The following is a 15,849-nucleotide window of genomic DNA, read 5'->3' on the forward strand; positions in this document are numbered from 1 at the left end:
TCTGCATGTTTCATTATTAAAATAAGTAAAAATTACAAAGTGAAAAATAAAATTTTCACATAATTTTCATGGTTAAGTGTTGTGTTAATGAAGCTTGGAGAAATGAAATATCCCTTAGATTTTTTTTTTAATCCATCAATCTTTACTAAGCATTTAATTGATGGGAAACATTCTTTGAGCTTTCCAAGGCTAGGCTTGGTCTTTTAAATTTGGGTTCTACTTGAAAATGTTGAGATTAGCTTGCATAGGTGGACTAAAAGTGAGCTAGCTCACATAGTTACCTTCACATACTTAAAAATCACATCATTTTTTGTCATACAATACACAAATATTAATTCAATATAACTCCATATAAATGTATCCCTATTGCAGCAATAAAATAGAAGTACTATACTTTTATTAAAATTGAGCCTAACATGTGTCTATAATGTGGGTCATTAAGAAGAGTTTAACATTTCTCTTAAATTTTCATTATCTTCTAAAAATTTCATAATTACGTGCAAAATTGTAGATTTTTTTTTTCTAGTTTAAATTTTATGTATATTATTGGATTTCATATGAAACATCAAGCTAGTGGCAATCATGATTTCAAGATAATTCTTTGGATGATTTCAAAGTATGAAGACTTTGAAATATTTTTGGATTTTGATTGGTGGGCATATCCTGGTTAACATACATTTCTAAAAAATACTTTCATAATGTTCAATTTTTGCATGTCATATGCTTGATGGGTGAATAACACAAGAAGAAGATGATGAAATTAAGTATCATTTTATTATAATGATGTTGATTAAAATTGGACATAAAATGATAAATAAATTATCAAAATAATAGGGAGAAATCTCTTTCTCTCTCTATAACACACACACACACATACTTCAGAAATATGGCTGTACAAATCTCGAGGAAATCAAATGGATTGCACTACTAAAGAAGTTTTCTAGACCTCAACCAAAAGTGAGGTCAACAGAAATATGGCAGTACAAATCTCGAGGAAATCAAACGGATTGCATGAGGAAAGAAGCAGAAGTGCAAATATTCGTCATTGCACTAGTCGGCCGAATCTTTGGCTGACCGAACCAAAGAACACTGCATGCTCTGTTGTTGACAACTCAACCGACATCTAACATTGGAAAGATCAACTGCCGTTCGAAGAGGATTCTTTTTATACTGGCTCATTGATCGAAAGAAAGCTGTCTGTTAAATTATGGTAACGTGCCTTTTGCCTGATGAAACAATAAACTCAACCGACATCTAACATTGGAAAGATCAACTGTCGTTCCAAGAGGATTCTTTTTATTCAGGCTCATTGATCGAAAGAAATCTGTCTGTTAAATTATGGTAACGTGCCTTTTGCCCGATGAAACAATCATTCCCAAGTGCAACAAGCCTTTGCGGAAATTTCTTTGGAGAAGACAACTATAAATCATTTAATCGGTTGATTAACTCTTGGTTGATCGAATGAATCCAAAGAGATCAAACCAGCTGGTTACAAACACGAAATGGTGTCAAATAAAATTACAAACATAGAACGACGCCAACAGTGGTTATAGGGTTAAAGTATATCTAAGCAAGTTACAAATATGTAAAGGTGTAATTATTCATAAATGACGACAGCGTTCCTATTAAAGGAGGGACAATCATTTAATTTACTATATCATTCCTATGGCTTACAAATATGAACGTCATTTTCACGAAAAGGAACTATTGGACAAGTTCCTAGAAATATAATATTACTTGTATCTCATGCTTCTACTCTCTTTTCTTTTATCCGACCAATGCTCTATTCCTTGGGCGTGATCCATGGACTTCGCTTGGTCATATTATAAATTGTTCATGTGTAGTTCGAGCTGGAGTTGAGCTTTCACAAATATTTTTATACTTTTAATTAAATTGTGTTTGGCTTGTGCTTGAATTGTATATACATATATATTAGTTGCATTCTCATTAATAAATCAAGCATTATTGAAATTATAAGCTGTATTAGTTGACCGAAAAAAAAAATTATGCTATCTTCTCTCATAAATAAATTAACCCTAAATTTATCTGAGAAGGATGAATTCATAGTGACCTAGTTGTCTTCTTCCATCTATGAAAAAAAGTTATAGCTCCAGATATAGGGCCATAATCGAGCCGATTATATTATAGTTTGAACTTGGCTTGGTACAACTATAAATTGTTTTTGTTCAGTTTGAGCTTGTGTCAAGCTTTCACATATTGTTCAAGCTCGGTTTGTTTAAATTTTCTTATGTTTGACTTTCTGATGATCCGATTATGAGAGTAAATGTTTTAGATTCGACTTATGTTAAGAAAAACAGAGGTAGACCGAGAAAATCTTGGGCATTGAGGTGGACCTAAGAACACTTGGGCTTATTGTATAAAAAATGATCTTAAATTATTAGAACTAAATGAAAATAGGACACTAATAGGACGCAATGGAAAAAAAAAATTCATGTAGCCAACCCCACATAATGGGATTAAGGTTTTTTTGTTGTTGTTGTACAGTTTAATTAGAGAAAGAGCAATTAAGTAGTCACACCCCACCACAGCCCCAGCCGAGCTGTAATTTGAACGAGTATATAGATTTTTATATAAAAAAAATAAATAAATAATTTTATAAATATGAATAAGTAATAAATTAAGAAAATTATATAAGCAAATAAACTAACCCACATGTTGTCATCTAGTGTCTGAAATAGATATATTCTCACAAGAATGAATTCTAAGAGAAAAAAAAAGACTGAAACAACTGCAAAAAAATTAAATGAACTATTATTACAAACTATCTCATAATATGAAATCATTCATCAATTGTATAAATAATTGAGAAAAATTAAAGGCTGTCATATCAAACATACTAAAAGAGAATGAACAAAAAACGATCTTCAATTCCAGAATTTTATCGTGTTAGTTTTCAGATAGTTAATAAATAATAATAAAATAAATATATAATTAATATTTAATCTAAAAAATTATTGATATAATAATAGAATTATTAAATCTATAATTAAATAAATTATAACTAATCAAATTTTATTTAAATAATATATCATATATGATATGAGCTATATTCAAACTTATTATTGAGTATTAAAGAAGTTACTTGGTGTACAACGAACGAGTTTGTTGATAAACATAAATGAACAAGTTTAATGATGCTCATATTTACTTCATTCAAAATTTGTGTTTTTAAAAATTATTCAAGCTTATTAATTTGAACGAACATGAATGAGTTGGTTCATTCACGACCTTGGACCACACAGTTAAAATAAGGCTCACGAGCAAAAATCCATAATCTTCGAATCAAAACCAAATATTTTACGTCTCTCTCAAAAATTTTTCTATCATTTACATCCATGTAGTCATGGAGGAAGAAGAAGAGGACCCACGATGGAGATTGGAGACTATGGCCATCATGTCTTCATATAAAGCCATATATGCTATATATAAATGGTCCCAAAGGCAATAGTTGAACGCATGATGGACTCTGTGTCAGCTAAAATATGGTATCGGCTTCATAAATATCTCAGCATGGCTTTGATAATGGCCATGGCCTATTTGTCTTTAGCAAGGAGGCGACCTTTCACCGCATCTATAATTTCTCATCCGAATAAGGGGGGCTTGAACCAGCACTATTAGGACTGAAAATGATGTGTCATGAATATATCAAACTATATATAATATTAAAAAAAGTTTATATTAATTTTTGGGAAATTTACATACATACCCATGCAATTCTTATGTATTTACATATCTAACAGCGCTTTAAAGTTTAATATCAACATTATTTGCCAGTTGCCACATCAATATTTATCAAATTATGAATAATGAAATTGAAATGATTCAGTTGTGGCATAGTAGGATTACCTTATTGCTTTTGAAATAAATATGGTATCTATTTTATGAATTTTTTGGAGAGGCTATTAATTCAGTTCAAGAGAAAGTGCCAATAGGAGCAAGTAGAACATGTAGGCGTGTAAGTGAGTTCAGCTAGCTCCCTTGATTTGTTAACGAGCTCGTGCGAGCTCAAGCTCAAGCTCAAGTTTGAGTTCAAGCTTCTATAGGCTCGGCTCATCGGCCCGCAAATTGACTCACAAGCCAACTGCTTTTCAGGTTGATGTCATCTCCGAAGAGCTATCGTGGCAATCCCCTCTTCTTTCCAGCCACCAGACAAGTCAAGCATAAGTTAGGCATGAATTTAGCTCGGCTCGACCTGTTTACACTCCTAATGACACCCCACAAACAAATTCTTACACCCCAAAAACAAATACGAATAGATCTAGAACCCTAAAGAATAAGAGATGTACGTTTATGTAGATTGATAAATAATATGCACACCACCAAAGGATATGAGCTAATTTTAAATGCCAAGGATAATGAAATGAAAAAGCTCACAAATAAGATTACCTCATAAAGTTTCTCACACGTGCCTTCCAAGCAAACAAATCCTCTAAAGGCACCTCACCATCAAGAGGACATGTCAATCAAGTATGTGTGTGCGTGAGAGAGAGAGAGATAGAGTTAATGTGTTCATATTAGATTAAACATAATTTAATCACAACACATCATTTTGGCTTATCTATCAAATCCCCATGATAAAATAATTTCAGAATTTTGTCTTGTGGCAGCTTGTCATTGCTACAGAACAAGCAAAGTGCTAAAACAAATGAGATGCTTTCACAAGCACAAAAAGTCAAAAAAACATTTGGGATAAGTTTAATACCAATTTTCCTCCTTGATTGTGACCTTAATGCAAACAACACAGACTGATGTAGATGCCTTTAATCTTCCATGAAGAAAGCCGCCGCATCTTCCTCACAAAAATAAGTCCTCCAGCTTTTGGCTGTTTCCACTTAACAATATACACATATATATATATAAAACAAGAAGACAGAAGAAAAATAAAAATCTCTTTTCTAGCGGTAATTCAGTATAATTTAAGAAGGTTTGACAACTATGTTCCGAACTTCATCTATAGAATTCAAATGGATTGGGTCCAACTAAATAATTTCAAGCTATGAGAACCATGGAAGGAGAATCTTTTCTTCATTTTGGTTCTCTCTTTATTCATTTTCTAAGTTGGAAGTATATCATTGTCTCATTTACATTCGACTATGTTAATATATTTTTTTAATTTTTTATAAGAAAAATTTAAGAATTATATGCATCTAACTATTATCATATAAGTGATCATTAACATATGCAGAAAAACAGAGAACTGGTATTGCAGCAAGTACTGTATTATATACATCAGCAAGTTTTTTTGATAGTTAATGTGGGAAGATTTACATAGCATTTAAATTCCTATGTATGTACATATCGAACACCTAAACTTCAATTTTTACATAATATGCCATATTGCATATCTATGAAGAGGTGTATTTCAGATTTTAAAAATTAAAATAATGATATTTTTGATATGATATGTAAAATAATGATATTTTTTATATGATATGAAAGATTTGGGTGGCGTAAATATGATATTTTTGATATGATATGAAAGATTTGAGTGGCGTAATGGCGTAAATATATATAAAAAAAAAGAAGTAAATTTTATGGGTTAGATATGTAAATACATAGGAATTGGATTGTATGTAAGTAAATGCCATATTAATGTAAAGATAAAGAAGTGAGAGTTTTAATCAAAATGTTATGCAAGTTTTCTGGTTGCTAAATTTTCTTTATTAAATCAATGTCAAATTAATCATCTTGAATGGAGAAAAGGGGAAACAAGCCTATGCAAAGCAAACATCTAGGAGCCATTATCAAAGGAAAAGGCAATACCAAAAGCTCGGTATGGTGAAACTGATGGTTACGTCAGCTGAAACAGCAGGGCCGTTGTCGGTCCTATTTCAAGGTCAGTTTGAAATCTCGCTTATTTCAAGCCGAGTTGTGGTCATTTTGAAATCTCACCTCGAATAGATTTAGTACGGCTGGTGGCTCCTTATATTCAATTTCAAGCCGAGCCGGCTCGAAATTGCTCGAACCAGCTCGAAATGATCTAGGTTGAAATCAAAACGAGCCGGCTCAAATTGAGTTATTTGGGTCTGTTTCAATTCGGAATTGCCTCGATTGGGCTAAAAAAATGAAACTAACTGGCTCAAATCGAGTTATTTGGATTCATTCCAACTTGAAATCGGCTCGAAATTGGCTGGTGAAAAGTTTTATTTAATTTTACTTGGGATTATATATATATATATAATTCTATGAGCCGATCTCAAATCAATTATAGTTGATCCATGTATAACTGAAATTGGCTCGAAAAAAAATTGATCTAAAGCTTCAATTCATAGCTTGGCTCATTTATTTCGATCAAATCTAGATCCGAAATTCACAGCCCTAGAAACAAGTTCCATAAAAGCAAAAGTGATGTTATATTGCGTGAAATAGGGAGTAAATCTAACATTCTCATTGCTGCACTTTATGTTGAGGTTTGGTTTTTACTTGGACCAATGCAAACAAGATTGAAGCACTTAATAAAAGAAATAGTAGAAACATGAAATGAATGATCTGAAGCTACAAGAAAACTTTCTGCATTTGAAATTTTATCAAGGTATTGATGGGGTTTTTATCTAGTAGACAGCTACTCCATTTCATACAAATAACGCAAATATCATGATTCAAAACATATATGAAAAGCTTCTTTACATCTACAAGTCTGCCACCTAATAAGCATGTGAGGCTTTGGAATTTTAAGTTGTCAGTATAGATTTTTGATGATGGAGAGAAAGGTTGTAAAAGATCCAATAAATACATGAGCCCACGAAAAAGTTGAGTTATCTCATAGCTGATTATTCTCTATTAATACTAATTAAAATTTCACTTGTTTGTGTTGCGTTATGGGATAAATTTGTCCTTCCAATGCCATCCAATATGTTTAATCCCATATTAAATAAGTACTAAATATCTGTGAGAACCCATCAAATCAAATGAAAACTAGTATGCATTATCATACAAAGTTAAAACAACTATAAAGTTGCGTTTCCCTTCTCCAGAAGAGTAAAAAGGTATAAAATTCTTATAGCAGAACTACTTCGTTAAGGTTTCAAAGCATTCATAATAGAATTATTAGTGCTTAATCCACATTTATTCATCGACATCGCTAAAACCTTACATAAACAAAAAAATAAAGAAAGTGAAAAATTAAGAGAATCAACAAAAGTACAAGACTTACATACAAACGATCTAATGTGACAGACCTATCCACTGAACCTCTATTTGTAGATTTAAGCCAAGAATTGAAAGCAACAAGAGAAGCTACTTTCAAGCTGTACAAAAATAAAAAATTATATGTGAGTACATGATGTGCATAGCCAAAATACATAAGAGTACATGTTCAATATTGACTGAGGCCATCACTAGATGAAGTCATCGATCAAATAGATGAAATCACCAACTTGTTTGAATGAACGAAGGCGGGTAACTTTTGAGCTTGGGAGAGTAACTTCTGAGCTAAAGCAAGTTGTTCTGGGTAAGCCTTGGATTGAGGATGCTATGACATGCGTCTTGAATCGAGACAACTTTGCTTAAGCCAAAAACTTGAGATATTTTATTGTATATTTTAGTTATATAATTCTCTTGTATCTTTAAAAAATGACTTAAAAAAACAAAGAATTAAATAAAATATCATTTTATTGAAAATAAAAAATGACAGGATTTACCATCCTGTCATAGCTAGTGTACTACTTTAATGGCTTTAACTCAAAAAGAGTGCACATCATCACCAACCCATAAATGTGTGGTTTCTTTCAGCAGTTCAGGGTTTTGTTCCCTCGTCTTCTACAATCGAGCTATTCTACAAATTCCTCTGAACTTGAATGGCTAGCATTCCTTCTATGAAGGCTATTAATGTTTCATACGAAAAGCTACTAATGTAAAAAATGTCAATCAACGCAATTCAAAGAGAGAAAGAGAGAGGAAGGACCAAAGTCTAATAAACTTCTTGCAAAAAGGATGAGATTGGTTGAGGTTGAGGTTGAGGCAAGTAAAGTGATGGAGGCTACTATTTAGTCCCCACCCAGGGTCTTGCCAACATCCTTGCAATGAACCAATGATTGTTGTGAATAAGCCGATTACTGAGTCTGTAACACTGCCAATTGAACTAACAACACTTCCAACTTAGTTAATTTTAAATCTATATTAAATTATTTAGAAAGAAATAGTTAATTTTAAATCTATATTAAATTATTTAGCAAGCAAATTTATAATACATATTTATAAAGAATTCTTTTATAAAATAATATTCAAGTTACTTTCATGAATCTTCTTAGATAGCTAGTTGATCCGGAGGTCATCATTGGACATAAAGTAAATCAAATCTCTAACTAAGATGGAGTTAATTCAGTGGATTTTTCTTCAGCCTTCCCAAACAATGAGGTAAGAGGGAGGAGCAGGTCAAAATCCTGTGCCTATATGGGCTCATATTCACAAGCTCGCACTTGCATAAGAAACTTGAAACACCCCGTACAAATTCCTCACGACAGTTTTCTAAGATGTTCATTTTTATGCAATTTTTAATAAAGCCAACTCGCGGTAATTGGGCTTTTACTTGGTTCGAGGAGAAAGACAATTTGATTGGGGATCATTTTTATGCAATTTTTAATGAAGTCATAGATTATTTTCATTGATAAGTTCAACAATTGAAAGACGAAGTTGTTTCCTATCATAAGTTTTTGGAATCGTCCAAGACAATTCCTAGCTGGTGGCAAGTTGAATTTTCAATGGGTCAAAGCAGTGGAACAATTTATCATGACACATGTCTTGATCTTGTCTTCCAATTTTTCTTTATCACCTACTTCAAGTCGCGCTTAATCATGTTTTAATTTCTGACGTAATAGGAAACTTCTTTAAACTTTTGATGAAATGGATATTTGTCTTCGGTGTTTTGATATGATGGATATTTGTGTAAGAACCTTCTATTTGTGTAGGAACGTGACATACTCATCCACTAAATCCTTTAAGGAAGAAGGTGTTCTCTTGCCATCTAATCATGTGTATGTTTGTCTTAAAAACAATATAAATTAGAGAGTGAAAACCCGATTTATTTTGTGAAGTCAACAATAAGGTGGGCAATTAAGAAGAGAGAAGCAACACTTGTAAAGCAAAAGGTTTATAGTTCCATATTTGACGGTTGCCGAGTATGTCACATTCCTTCAACTCAAGGGGTGTACTAATTTGGCTATAAAGCACTGCATTTCCCCTGACAACTTAAAGAAGGCTTCTTTACAATAAGTTGTTTAACCTTTGATTTATTTATACTCATTTATTTTGCTTATCTGATTTTGTAAGAAACTATTATGGATATCAAACTTTCAGGCATACCTAAGATATAAGAAATTTCTACTGAGGTCGTAATTTGTTTTGAGGAAGGGGCTTCTTTAGGAATTGCATATCTAACACCTAAACTTCCCTTTTTACCAGCCTACCACGCTAACCGTTAAACTACAACAAAAATAACACCCTACCGGCACTTTATCCCCTATGTTGTGACCTTTGCGCTAACTCTGTCCATTAGAACCCTTTGATCAAGCTTTCCGAGAGAGAACAAGTGGCAGCTCACACGTCTCTTCCCGCTTTATTCAAAGAACAAACTTCCTGGATGAAGGGTCGGCAAGAGAGCAGGATAAGTTGAGTATAAAGCTAAAAGAGAGCTTGTGGTGGCGAAAAGGGGGCAGACCTTGCACCCCTGCTCCTGAATGGAAGCTGGAGGAGGAGGCCAGCGAGGAGTTGAAAACAGACTCCGGCCAACTAAAACGGAGGAAGATATTGCGGAGGCAAGAATGTTTTGCTGTTTTCTGGATTCTGACAGGTACCATTTGCTTAGTTCAGCTCTCTCTGTATATTGCGGAAATTTAAATGGAACACATAATTTAAAGTTTCCGATTCTCTGTATTTTAATACACAAAATAAAGTTGATGAACTGTCTGATGGATGGAGAAATTGTTGGATCTTTTGTTCTCTATGTTCCATGACTTGTAAGACTAAAAAACAGATTAAGATCTGCATTTCCATCTTGGTGTTCAGTGAATAATGCAGATATAGCAGCACAAGAATTTTTGTGCATCTAAATCAAGAAGAAATAAGGTTTTGGTACCTTCCCTCACCTCGTACAGTGTGCTATGGTGATGGAAATGGTTTGCACATCTTCTCTAATTTTTGATGTAGTGGATTGGGTGGTTATGGAAGAAGCAGGCATGACAATGTGCTGCACCAATTTCTTCAGTTGTTGTGGGTGTTACCAAATATCAAAGAGCAGTACTTTATCTGTTTACGAATTCAACAAAGATACCTTATAATGACTGTTGTGTTGTTTGATAAGCTCCAGGCTTTCAAATCTTCTTGTTTGCTCATATTGTAAAGAAAGTTCAGTATTATCTGATTTTATTTTTCTCTTACTAATGTTGATTTCTACTAGAGATGTAGTGGCTACTTTTTGAATGAAATTTTTGATGTCATAGATGATTTGGATGGTATGAATGCATAAGTGCCAGATTTAAAAATTCGTATAAATTGGGTGGTATGAATGTAAAAGCCCCATAGAATTAACTTGAAAGATGTGCCATAATATGCAGAAAAAACCATCTTTTCCAATAGAGGAGCACTGGAGGCATGTTTATGAACCAATGCTAAGATGCAGAATTGTGATTTCATTAATTAACAGCTCCAAGTAAACTATTTGAATCATCCATTAATTGTTAACTGAAGCAAAAATATAAAACATGAGTTGCAGCCCGAATGTCTTTCTGCGTCGAAAAAGAAAAAATAAACCTAAGTTATAATCTACTGAAAATTCAAGTTAAATGGATGGTATTTTTACTGAAGATACATTAATGGATCTGAGCTTTAAGCTTTAAGAAGATGAAAGCAAAATGGATTTTTATTTAGGGCCACGGGTTGGCATGCAGGCAAACAGTCTGTTGGAAACAGTACTAAAGGAATGTGGTGTGAACAAAGGTTTACTTTCAAGAGGAAAACAATCAGTTGGAAAAGCTAGTCAAAGAATGACATTTGTTGGTGGATATAGAGAGATGGTAGAGCCAAAAGCTGATGATGCTTCAGCTTCAGAACTCGTCGGACAAAAGTTGAAAATTTTATCAGATGATATTATATCAAGTTTAAACAACTAGTAATTTCTGAGCACAAAATTCTATGTAATACTACAATTTTATCACTCACAGTAAAATGATGTCAAAATGACCAATACTTATTGTTGATTCATCATCTGGAAATGATTGACTCTTTCATTCCAACGTTGAATTGGATGGGTACGTTGACGCTCCAAAAATGCATGCTACTTATAAGCTTAAAAATATGAATTACTTAGAAATGAAAATGAAAAGCAAGTTTATCGGTTTACATTACCCATAAGGGACTTCAACATACACACCACTCAATTCAACATACATATCACACATGCATACCGCCCGTAGGGTGGTATTTTGGTTGTTGTCCAACGTTAGGCGTGGTAGGCATGCAAAAAGGGAAGTTTAGGTGTTAGATATATAATTGCAATAAAATTGCATGGTATGTATGCAAATCCCCCTATTAAATACGTCTTTCTTTTATTCAAAAACCACAAATTCTGATTGCACATTGAGCTTGATATTTAATCAAAAAAGCATGGTACATGAAAACTGATTTAGTTCTGATTACAAAATCATGCCAAATGATAGCTGATTTAGTTTTAATTGCAAAAACAAAGGTGACGAAAATAAATTGGTTTCAACGAGAAGAACCATGTGCCAACATCTTGCAATGAAAATGATAGCAGAGAAGACCAATGGACACCAAAGTGAAAAATTTTGAAGTGATCTTTAGGCAATAAAAAACTCGGACAAAAAGCAAATTTCAACTGCACCGCGGAGGTAGACTAATTTTTGCAAAGGAAAACAACAATCCAGTCATAATATAATGGTATATTCAAGTAGTAATTAAGCTTCAAAGACACCCTCAGCTCATGAAATAAAGAATAAAAAAAATACAAACCAGAAGAATAGGAAGACAAGATAAATACTCAAAACATCAAAATTACTAATTTTTAAGAGCAAATTCTAGCATAACAGATCTCTTATTCCAAATGAATTGAAAATAGCAGGCACGAAGGGTATGGGTATAAACAAGTGCGAACCATATTTTGGATTAAGAATGCCAAAATCAGGTAAAATGCATAAGCTGCTCACTGAAATCAACATCAACCAAAAAGTCCTGATGCCACCTTCAGAACTTCAACTATGCTCGGCCCAGAAGTTAACTTATATTTTCCAATATTTTCTGCACTTCTTTTCTGTACTTCTAAGCACCATCAATAAAACCAAAAGGAAAAAAAAATGTGAATTCTCATCTCTCACTGGGATGGGTTTATGCCACTATTTCCTAATCCCATCTTTTGACCCAAAACTTGAAGCTGTTGAACAAAATCCACACCGTTAAGTATGTCAGTAGTACCATACATGATATGCTTTGTGGGCTGTGAGCGCTGTGCTAGCTCCATCAAGCTCCTGTACTCTACATAATTACCTCCACCTATCATGAAAACAATCCCTTCTTTAAATGGACCCTTCAATTGCGCTCCAGTTCCAGATCTTGGTGCACGAGGATCATATAATAGGTAAGAATCCACTTCAGGATTTGGTTTCCCTTCCATTAGTGCTTCAACTATTCTTGTAAGCGCTAGTTGCCTTGCTCCTGACAGTAGATTCTTCATACCAGCAGTCACAGCACTCAAGGACTGTCCATACAGCTTCTCAGCCCAATCCACAATGTTGCTCTTGCTGGCAGAAGCCACAGACGAATTCATTGACATGTTCAAAGATTTGATCTTCTTCACATACTGAAATGCGCTTGTATCCACTTCAGACTCCCTCAAAGCTGTTTCTATTGATTCAAGTTCTGATTGTGGAGTTGTCTCCATGGAGAGCAGGTAAATTATGGCTAGCCGAAGCTTATCCTCCTTTGTACCTTTGTCTTTAAGTTGACTAAGAAGTTGATTTTTGTCCACACTACCCTTACCTGACATCTCACTTTCTAAACTACAAAAAGAATCCAAAGCCCTATTCTTGATCTCACCCAACAGCACTGTGGCTAAATTTGTGTGCTTGTCAATCACCTTCTTCCTCTCAGTAAGCTCCGGAAGTGAATTAACAGCATTCATCAGGTGCTTTGTGTTTCCAATCAAATCGGTGCCATCAAATTCAGCCCCTTTTTGCCCACCTGTACGCCGGTTCACCTCCTCCACATCCTGCTTATATTTGTTCAGCTGACTATCAATTTCTAGTGCAATCTTCTCAAAAGGAGACCAACTGTTAGAAACCCAGAACGGATCTGAATCATCCAATTCATAGGATTTTACTTGAGATTTCTCCCCCTGTACACTGATCCTATTGAGCTTCATATCAAAGACATCATGCACCAGCGACCTGTAGCTCCAGTCATGTTGTAACCCAACCGCCAACTCAAAATTTCGATCAAATAAACAGAGCATAGGTCGCTGGAATGAGCTAATAAGGTTTCCACCTTCTGAGAAAAGATTGTTCTTCGTAACTAAGTGATCGCGTAAACGCGTGTCAAGAGCGGCGGCAACCATCTGAGCGGGACCGCCACTTGCACAACGGATTACAGGCACGACACCAAGCGTGACAAGAACACAGAATAACCCGCTGACTATCTTCTCCACAATGCCTTCGATCTCCTGGTCTCCAGCGGCGGGATCGTTGAGCTGGACGTAGATATCGCGCTGCCCTAAAGAGAAGAGGTTTTCCTCTAGAGTCACAAATTCCAGATACTGATCGTAGACCTTGGAGATACGACCGACTGCATCAGCCTTGAGAGACCCGGCGGCGAGCTCCTCGAGAAGGGGTCGAGGAAGGGAAGAGGAGAAATTGAGGTGGAAACTCTCGTAAAGGCCACGAGAGGCATCTGCCACGATCCGGCTGATGTTGACTGGAGTAGGTTGAACAAAGTAGATCGCCGGAACGTCGGGCACAGTCTGCCGCTGTTTATCTATGACAAAATAGAGAGTGATCCCGTGCTTGCGGAGGTCCTTGACGTGGATCAATGGAGACAGTATATCTCGACAGAAGCGATCGAGAACGAGGATCTTGTAAACCTCCTCTGTAGCGGAGCCGGCGACGGCCGTAGAGCTCGGCTGCTGATTCAGATTCAGCATTCGTATGATACAGCCTGCAGAACAAAACAAATTAAACCGGAATGCCAATGAAATCCGAGTGACAAGATCTAAACGGCGAAAAAGTAGACATACTTGTTTGTTTTTGCCGTAAATTCAGCGCCATGGATGCCAAAGCAAAGAGTGCAAGGGGTCTAGGGTTGAGGAGAAAAAGAAAACACTTTGGGGCTGTCTGGTAAAGTATTTAGAGCAGGATTTAACCTGGATTTGACCTAAATCCTGCTACACGGTCAGTTCGAACAAAAAAAAAAGCTCCCGATTTTACTGATTTTGGCCGTCCGTAAATTCCGGAGTAAATTGGGGATGGGCGATTCACGCGAAAAGGAAGATATAGCGCAGTGCAGAAGAAGAAGAAAAAAGAAGAAAGATGGGAGTTTCCGGTCTCTGTATCGCGATGTTTCGGTCACGAAAGGCCATGGGGCCGCGACAACAAATCAATACATCCGGATTAGCGTTGATTGTGGTGGCACGAGCGTATGGGTTAAACGAATTCAAAACGAGCAGAACACACTGTGTTTTAGGTTCGTTTGAAATTATATGTGTTTGAAATTGTTCCTGAAGTTACTAGTGTTCAAGCTGATTTATTTGAAATATGTTTGAATTGTTCAAATCATTCAAATTGTTTGAATTGTTTAAAATTTTACAAATTTGTTTGTATTACTTGAATTGTTCAAATTGTTATAAATCTTTCAAAAACTTAAACATATATGAAATTAATGCTTAAACATATATCAATCACAACACAAATGCAAAATAGCCGAAACACCACTCAAAATAAAATCATAATATTATATCTCATCCATAAAAAAATTCAGATCTAGAGGCAATATGCGAGATTTCACTTCTAAAAATTAGGTTTCACTCAAAGAAACTAAATAAATCTAAAAGAAATATAAAAAAAAAAAAAATTAAGCTAAGATACGAACCTGAAGTTCATATTATAGTTTATAGGATTTAATTTTTTAAAATATGATTGTTCGTGTTTGGTTCATTTACAAACTGAATGAAAAAAAAATTGTTTCATATTCATCTCGTTTGCTTATCGAACGAATCAAATACGAACTCCACGACGAGCCAAATACGAATTATTCGCGAAGAACGAGCTTTTTTGACAGTGGGCTTGCCATAATTGGCCCGTTTAGAGAGGCAGAGATAGATGGGAAAAAATAAAACTTTAGCAGGTCAGTACAAGCCTGATTTTATCACAATCCGGCAGCCCACATAAGCCCCGGCTTGAAAAACAAAAATGAATTAATTAGTGGTGATTTACATACATGCCATATAATTCTTAATTTTTCTCTCAGCTTTTTCTCTTAAGACCTGTGGGCCGGCCCGGCCTATGGAGCGGGCGACTTGGCTATGTTTCTTAAATAAAAACCGGGCTCAAGCCCGGCCCGAACCCGCTTTGACTAGTCAAAGCCTGATTAAGCCCAACCCATGCCAAGCCTGACCCGCCCAACACTAATCCGGATGAGATACATCCAAATTATGTGTGAATGGTAATATTAGTGGTAGTATTGGTACCATTGTAGGGATATTATAGTACAATATCCCACAATACTATCAATACTATCATCTACACATGCAATCCAGATGTAATAATTTCTTGGGATGTGGGTGAGCATTTTGAGCTAGGAGAAGAGAAGATGAATGATTATTTTGTTTTT

General features: G+C 34.9%; 1 protein-coding gene across 1 annotated transcript; it reads right to left on the reverse strand.

The window, feature by feature from the left end:
* Positions 1-12,285: 12,285 nt before the first annotated feature.
* On the reverse strand, positions 12,286-14,619 carry LOC110022515 (SEC1 family transport protein SLY1-like). Its single transcript, XM_020721491.1, has 2 exons — positions 14,258-14,619; positions 12,286-14,178 (listed from the first exon to the last, which is right to left on the reverse strand). Exons 1-2 carry the CDS (start codon positions 14,286-14,288, stop codon positions 12,344-12,346), a joined length of 1,866 nt encoding a protein of 621 aa, XP_020577150.1. The 5' UTR covers positions 14,289-14,619; the 3' UTR covers positions 12,286-12,343.
* Positions 14,620-15,849: the final 1,230 nt, after the last annotated feature.

Source organism: Phalaenopsis equestris, unplaced genomic scaffold (assembly GCF_001263595.1).
Source record: "Phalaenopsis equestris unplaced genomic scaffold, ASM126359v1 Scaffold000194, whole genome shotgun sequence".
Taxonomy (NCBI): Eukaryota; Viridiplantae; Streptophyta; class Magnoliopsida; order Asparagales; family Orchidaceae; genus Phalaenopsis; species Phalaenopsis equestris.